Source organism: Eleginops maclovinus, chromosome 2 (genome assembly GCF_036324505.1).
Source record: "Eleginops maclovinus isolate JMC-PN-2008 ecotype Puerto Natales chromosome 2, JC_Emac_rtc_rv5, whole genome shotgun sequence".
Taxonomy (NCBI): Eukaryota; Metazoa; Chordata; class Actinopteri; order Perciformes; family Eleginopidae; genus Eleginops; species Eleginops maclovinus.
Genome location: NC_086350.1, coordinates 6,409,540 through 6,417,816, shown reverse-complemented (window position 1 = coordinate 6,417,816; position 8,277 = coordinate 6,409,540). Strand labels below are relative to the sequence as shown.

The 8,277-nt window shown below is 42.3% G+C and overlaps 1 protein-coding gene across 2 annotated transcripts in view; it reads right to left on the bottom strand.

Annotated features, from left to right (window-relative positions):
• Positions 1 to 1,482: 1,482 nt before the first annotated feature.
• The window catches only part of peak1 (pseudopodium-enriched atypical kinase 1), a 100,310-nt gene continuing 93,515 nt past the window's right edge, over positions 1,483 to 8,277 (bottom strand). For both annotated transcript variants that reach the window (XM_063909886.1, XM_063909895.1), the window contains one exon: positions 1,483 to 5,066. In XM_063909886.1, coding sequence (XP_063765956.1) covers positions 3,738 to 5,066 — 1,329 coding nt within the window. In that variant the 3' untranslated portion in view covers positions 1,483 to 3,737. The remainder of the gene's footprint in view (positions 5,067 to 8,277) is intronic.

Here is an 8,277-nt window from a genome sequence, read left to right as displayed (position 1 = left end):
TCGATTTCAAAACAAGGCACAATGAGGGAAACATACACTGCGAATGGTTTAGGGTAGTATGAAATGGAGACAGCACTGCTATGGTTTGCTTTTGATGTGGATGTTTTTTGTGCCTTAAAGCGTGTCTGTGCAGAATGCTGTCTCTATACCTCAGGGGCCATGTTCTGCAGCTGTGACATTGGATGGCGCATGAAGACAGAAAAATAAACAGAGCATGATGAACAGAAATAATGAGATTAAAACTCAGCTTTGTTTGCCAACAGTGGTGCAGTCTGATCAAACAAACCTCTCACCTGTGAACCTAATCTCCACCTGCAGTCATCTCCCCGATCTGCAATGTGAAGTACATTCATTTTGAAGGGACAGAAATGAAAATAATAACATTCTTATAGTCAGATTTTTCTGTCAAACGTTGAAGAGCAGATGGAAAAGATTTCCTCTTTCCTCCTTTCAGATTTCAAAGAATGGTGGGATACATTTTCTTAGATAATCTTTGTCTCAACAACATCTTATCTTTCTGGTTTGAATTTGTCCTTATGAGGCTTCAAATGGTTAAAATATCTGCATTCAGGTTTGTCCTGCAACATTCATACAGTGTGTTTTCACAGCTTTGATGTAACGTTCAGTTCATATGAGGCTCAACAACAGGAGAATGGTGCATTCGGGTTTTTTACCTTTTGAAATGTCTCCATCTGCTGGTGGAGCTGCTGTAGTGACGTTGGCACAGAAATACATGTCTTCTACTACAATGTACAAAACAACTTCTTCAACAAGTCTGTGTAGGACTCATACTTATCATGCGAACTTCATATAGTTTCAGGTTTCTTAATTGCAAAGTTTTCTGGGAACTTTTGAGCTTTTTGGTTTCTTTTTTATATTTAATCAAAGAAAATCCTTACATCTTAAATCAAATATTTGGAAAAAGATCCATCAATTTATGTAGACAGAAACACCAGAGATTCATTCATAACTAAAATAGCTCTCCTGATTCAAAGAGATTGTTGGAGATCTTTGACGTACGCCAGCAAAGACTCTAACTTAAAATTCACAAAGAAAGACATTTTTGTATTCATTGCAGGGTTCTCTTCGGTTTAAAACATTTAGAGTGGTTTTGGTATATGTTCAAAACCTCTGAGAAGATGAATCTGTTTCCAGTTTTAGTTTGGTCTCTGTGAATAATTAAAGGCTCATTATCTGCCCAGGGCTTGAGGAGGGTTTGTACTTTTTAGATTGCTAAAGATTGTCTGAAATGAATATAAACTAAGGGTTTCACTGCCCGAACTGCTTATAATCCTAAAAACACACCTTAAGTAAGTAATACAATTGAAATAGTCTTCAAATACGACAAAAAAGCAGTCTTAATCCACTTCAAACCACTAGTTCCTACTCCTTTCTTTTACAATCTGTCCTAAAACTCTATTCTCTAGTGGAGGGTAAAATAAATCAAGCGAACCACCTCAGCAATAACACAATGGCACAAAGTGTATTTATAAAAACATATATTTATTGTTCTGTTACTGTTGGTTAACTTGATCAACAATAAATGGAGGCAGGCCAGGAGACAAACTGTACACATTTTAAAAGAAAGCCTTAGTTTTTCTAATCAGTGGCGTTTAACGATGAAGAGAGAACAGGCAGCGTTGATGATGTCGGATTTTTAAATGGTGCGTTCAAAAGTCATTCTCCAGCCTCTTTCCAAAGTGGTTCATCTCCTAAGCTTTACAAGAGGGCTAAAAATACTGTACATAGTTCTTTATGTGATGCGTTTGAAGAATAATATTGTTTTATGTATCCTTTGTGTCGGACATTGATTTCCCTCCCTTCAAAACGAGCGAGGTTGGAGAAAGTCAAGCTTTAAAAATGAATACAATGGTAATTAGGCTCTCTAGAAGACAGAAATAGAGGTGCTCCGTACGCGACAAAATAGTGTGTGGATTAAAATAGATAAAGGTTATATATATTTAAACTATATATACTATATAAAGGCTTAAATCTCTAGATACAAGGACAGCCACCAGTGCCGTCCACACACATTCCTTAGTACACAAAACCTTTAAATGCAGCAACAAACTCACACCTGCTCTGTCTCATTTACGCCCTGTGGACCGTGTAGTCTCGTGTCGTACTTTTCCCCAACATCGACAAGCTAAAAAAGCTGCAGAGAAAAGAACACCAAGTACTGATTAGATGTAAGCTGTTTTATCATCTTAACCCACAGTAAAAGGTGGATTAAATGACTTGTTTTCATGGTGAAGCAGAGGTTTGCGTTCAGGATCCATTGAAGCTGAAAGGTACTGATCTATAACACCGAGCACATTTAATTAAAGTCCGTTGAGTGACAGGAAGTGAGCATCATTCTTGTCCTATTGGCAGGATACAAAGGAAAAGGGCCGGGAAACTAGGCAGGAGGAATGGAAGTGAGTCTCAGTGGTTGAGTGTCTCTGGATGATTATTCTTTCTAAGTGGTTCAGCTGGAAGGTGAGTGAGGATGAGACCAGGTCCAAAAAAAAGTCGGTGTCAGTCCACGCAAAAACGTTTACATTCCACGCGCTGCAAAACAAATCCAGTTCAAATTCAACGTTTTTTTCTCCTGCACTCTCCTCGTGTATTCAGTCTCCTTCGAAGGGCGCCGGCGATCACACCCACATGTGCAAATGTCATCTGTAAACGCAGAACCGTCCGAAAACAACTTGAGAAAAACAACGCAACAGACAAAAGAACACTTTATTCCGCAGTCCCTGAAACATCCCCCCACCCCCACCCCGTCTCCCATCCACTGTAAGAAGTCCGTTGCAGGAAATGGATCAGTTTATGTGCCACAGAACTAATGGAAGATTAGTAAAAGATGTTCATATCTCCAAAGGAAATAAACAAAGAAAGTCATTGCACGTACTCCCAAGTTGTGTCCCATTTTCACTTCGGAGTGTTTGAAACATAAGCCAAAATGAGCTCAGTGTTAACCACCTCCCTCACTCAGAGTGTAAAGAACGACATTTCACTGATTTAAGTCTCGGCTGTTCAACTTTTGGGGCTAAAATAGATCATAGTTACTGTAATGATGTCAGACTGCATTATGTAACAAACTGAAATGAACCTCTCTTGTATAAATGTGTTAAAGCATCTCTGATCTAAGTGGAGGATTTGTGGCAGATCTTTGGCTTCAGTGGTAAAACTAATTTCATTTTTATGTGTCTCTCTGATTTCCCCCGCAGTTAATCTGAAATGTCCTCTCTTTGTCTTCTTCTGAAAACACTCTATCTCAATTTCTGATGCTTTTTCAAGTCTAGAGTATTGATGTGTAACAAAATGTAATCCCTACTTTATTCCATTTGATGGAATAGAGACGGCAAATCTCACGTTTGGCAAATCTCTTCAATCTGGAACTTTTAGCGTTTGAACACGTGAGATGTGATGGGCTAAAGAAACAGAGGAAGTGAGTAAAGAAGAGGAGTCAGGAGCCAGGATGACGTCAACGTGCTAATAAAGTTTCAGTTTCAGACAGCCACTTCATCCGCGGGACTCTGAACTGTCCCGCTGTTGCTAATGAGCGCTCAGAATAACCGTGATGGTGACGGATGTGAATGCCTCACTGTGGAGCGATGTGTCCATGAAGCAAACACACACACAGCCCAGGAGTTTAATGTGAGCACTGCAACAACAGAGCTGACTGTACGCTTACATCACACGGGTGGGGGGAAGTTGGATCTGTTGCCATAGTAACAGCTGGCTGGAGGAGCTCAGAGTGGCTGTGTCAGGTGGAGGGTCTGTGTTTGATGGCTCTGGGATTGGGGGTGTGGCTGCGGCTGCTGCAGGATGTGCACCACCCGGCTCAGCGTGTCCGTGGAGGCGAAGGCCAGGTACTGACAGCACAGCCAGTCCTCCAGGCTCACGCCGCACGCCGCGTCCAGCGAGCGCTCCGCAAACTTTATCATCATCAGCGTCCGCTTCAGGTCCAGCCAGTTCTGGAGGGTGGCCTCGCGCTGGCTGGAAGTGGCCCCCGACATGGGGCCGGTGCTGCTGCAGCCCAGCGCTTGGAACAAGTCCTCCCGAGGGCCCCAGAGCAGGCACTGCAGGCAGGCCCGGGCCTCCGACATGCGGATCCTCTCTGAGGGGTTGACGGTGAGCAGCAGCCGGGCGAGCTGCTGAAGGCCCTGGGAGTAGAGCGAGCGGACGGGCAGTGGCGGCAGGTCGGCCCACGTGTACTCGCGCTCCTTCAGCTCCGGCGTCTCCTCGAAGGGGTTCTGCCGGTGCAGCATCTCATAGATCAGGATCCCCGTCTGGAACTCGTCACACTTGCGGTACTGAGTCGCGGTGACGATTTCAGGAGCCAGGCGAGACTGATCCCGCAGCGTTCCGGGGTCTGAAGCCACCAGAGCGGCTTTCTGTTTAGCTTGGGAGAAGTTGCTGATGATGAGGCGGGCGGGGCAGGTGGCGTTGGCGGCAGCAGCAGCGGCACCGGCAGCCCCAGAACCACTCCCCCCACCACTGCTGCTGTTGTTGTTGTTGGGTTCCAGGGGGTCCGTGTTCCAGGGGTTGCCAGGTTGGCAGTGCACCAGCAGCAGGTTCTCCAGCCGCAGGTCGCAGTGCGTCACGTGATACGGCTTCATGTGCTCCAGGCCAGAGCACAGCTGCAGCAGCAGGAGGCAGACCTGCCGCTCGTACAGCTCCGGGTTGTGAGTGTGTCGTGCCACGCCCTCACGGACAAAGTCGGCCACCGTCTGGAAGGGCACCTCACGGGTGATCACCACCACCCGACTCCTCAAGCGGCCCACACTGTTCATGTGACCCGCTGCTGGGGTTTCATCTAATTTACCGTTTGGAGCTTTGGAGTCTGTTGTCTTAGTAACACTCTCAATGTCTTTCTCTTTCTGCCCGTTTACATCTTCCGCGTCGTCCTCTTCCTCCTCCGAACCTTCCTCCTCCTCCCAGGGCAGCAGGCGGCCGGGGACATCAGCCAGGAAGTGTCCACAGTCCTGCTGGATGTTGAAGTGCACGGCCAGGCTCTGCCTCACAGCCAGGCTGTGGAAGAACTGCTGCTGGGTCTCCTTCACTTTGCTCCGACAGATCTGGAGAGATAAACATAATAAAGACACAGTTTTAATATATGTTGGGTCTGAGCTGTAAAACCTCTCCTGAAGAGAATTACAATTTCCCAAATTACCAATATTGCCATTAAGGATGTTTTTCTGTTTGTCTTGTCCAATAAAAGATACAAAAAATAGACCCTACTTCAAAGTGAGTCTCCAAAGCCTGATATATCTTATTACCGAGTGCCATGGAGCTCCATTGTTGTCCAATAACTATAAAAAGTTGCTCTAATGAGCCACACTGTAGCGCTGGATATCATTTCCCTTTATTACATAAACACAGGCACTGTACTTTATTTTAAGTCAGTCACACACACACACCTCCCTTCTCACTGCAATTATCCCTCGAGCGGTGAATGTGTATAAATACACCGAAAAAAATTGTCCCAGACAAATGCACTCTCTAAGGGATGTTTTCTAAAATATACAGCTGCTTTGGGGAATTAATAAACTGGAAAATCAACATGATGTTTATATTTTGTAATATATAAAGCTTTAAGGATTCAAATCTTCTCTAAGGATGATGAGGTTTGGGGCTGAGAGCCACAGAGTGAGGGGGCCAGAGTAATAAGGGTTAAGGCACATAAGGAGATTTGCTTTCTTCTTTAAAAAGTTTGAAATATAATTGAATTACTAAAACTATAGATCTTTTATTCTGAATAAAATGCATAGAAATTGCTTCACAAATGCCATGGGAGACAACATCAGGAACAAAAAGTGCAAAAGCAAATATGTTCTAGGTCTGAAAACTCTCCGTCCTGCTCTGCGATCACAGCACAGAGGAGTGAAGGATGGTCTCTGCACACGTCACTACATTTACTAAAATACCAGCAGATGGGGGGGAGGGGGGGCTAAAGTCACGAGATATTACTCAGATATTTTTGGCTGAACAGTGTGAGGTGTGCTTTTAGTAATGATCTTATTCAGACTTACAGATTTCACTTTAATGCTTTAATTTAAGCACATATTTAAATGACTAAAATATGATTATATTTCTCATGTAATATGAGAAAGAATCTGTGGGGCCAAAACAAAAATGAATCTAATGAGAGCAGTTTTAATATGAATTACATCTACTATTTCTGATGATGTTTATTGGTGGCATTATGTGTCTGTGCAGATGCACTGCATGGTCATTTGTTTATATTTGTTACAATTAGTTATTTCCAACCTGGTGGGAAAAGGTTTGGACTTAATTGAATCTAATTAACAATCGGATTTCTTTTTAAAAATGCATTTAAGTCTTCACTGTGTTATTTCAGCTTTGCTTTTATTTTACATTTTTTATTTTCTTTCTTAAATCGTTTTATTTGAACCTATTTGAATTTCTTGTCAGCTTCACTTGAAGGGAATTTAATCAGGATCACTGTTGATGTTTTGGATTGATCTCTATTTATTTTAATATTGTTGTTATGTTCTCTTCTTGTTCTGTAAAGCACTTTGGGCTGCTTGGTTCATTATTTGTTCAAACAAATAAAGTGTATTATTATTATTATTTAATTGGACTGCTACTAAAAAAAAGGTATCCTTGGTGCTCTCTTTGGCATGATTTAAGTACAGTGCGTTAAATTGTCATGTTGGATTAGTACTTTTTCTTCCAAACACACTGTGTAACGCTTTAGGAATGTGCATGTTTGTTCAGACATGTTGGCTCCGAGACTCCATCCGTCTCCTGATCACTCCTTCAGGACACGTATGTATCTTTTTCTTCGATTATATATCAGATTTTCTAAGCAGTATTCGTGATTGTTACACCAAGGTTAACAGGCAACCCTTTTCACTTACTATCAGAGATACTTTAAAGCACACTGACTCACGTGCTGAATCCCTCACAGACATGCTAAAAGTGGATTATGAATAATTACCACAGCATTCAAAATGTCTCAGCATGTAAAATGTAATTTGCAGAAGGATCATCTACACTTTCGGTGTGAGGGACGGGAGGAGGAGGAGGAGGAGGAGGTGCGCAACTGGGCTGCATTAAAATGTGGAGTTGCGGAAGGCCTGCTGCTAATATGAGGGCAATGCTTTGAAGTGCTGTGGAGCGCAGAAAGGTTGGTGTAAATAATGCAACCTTCATCCATATCTGCTTTGTGCTTAGCTCCAGAACTCCTACGGCAGGCTCTTCACACAAACACAAACACAAACACAAACACACACACACACACACACACACACACACACACACACACACACACACACACACACACACACACACACACACACACACACACACACACACACACACACACACACACAGGTTTCATTGTACAAGGTTATGCCCCGAAGGCTCGGAGATTAAGTGCCAATATTTCCGCACAAACATTTTCCTCCACCTTCGGCTGAGAGAGTGGGAGGAGATTCCTCGACACAAAAAAACAAAATACAAGGATTCATTGTGTCTCAGGCAAACAGAGAAACTACCAGACTCCCATTTCATCTTCAAATCCATCGCGATGCAGGGAGAATAAAATATCAAAACAGCATCCGAATTCAAACTAATGAGGTCCAAAAAAAAAGGAGTTTGTTGCAAGATTTGAGAAAAGCATGGAGTGTTAACGTGCTTTAGTCTGGTCTAATATTTTTGAAAAATAAAACTGCTTTAATTGAAAAGTGGGACAAACTCGGGTAGCTTGGGTTAGTTAAGTTGTGTTTTTAATAGTAGCTGTAGTTAGATGCTGTAATGGTACTTTGGGGTTTTAATATTACCATAAACTGGAAAGAAATCCACTCTAAATCTGTAAGTTATTTTTCATCAAGCAGTTTTACAAGGAATCATTATTAATATGATTAATTATTGGTCTTTGAAATGTCAAAACAGTCAAATTACATGTTATAAAACAGAAAAAAGGTGAATCCTTCCATTAGATTAGCTGGAGCAAGTCAATGACTGTCATTTTTGCCTTGATAAATACCTGAAATGATTAATGATCATCAAAAAGTGTGTCTTTTAAGTGATTTTATGGCAATAAATATGTGTTTAACCAAGTCTTTGGTGCAGAGATGCAGCATGCATCTTCTTCTATTAGATTAAACCTGGCAGGAGAAGTGAGCGTGATTCTCTGTATAATTAAATCTCAGTAAACAATGGACTTTAAGCACATCTATAAAGGCCCTGAGGTGAGAGCCAGCGTGTTTGAAGCTTCATATTATACTACCATTGTAGTGTGAATGAAAACGGATGGAGGCA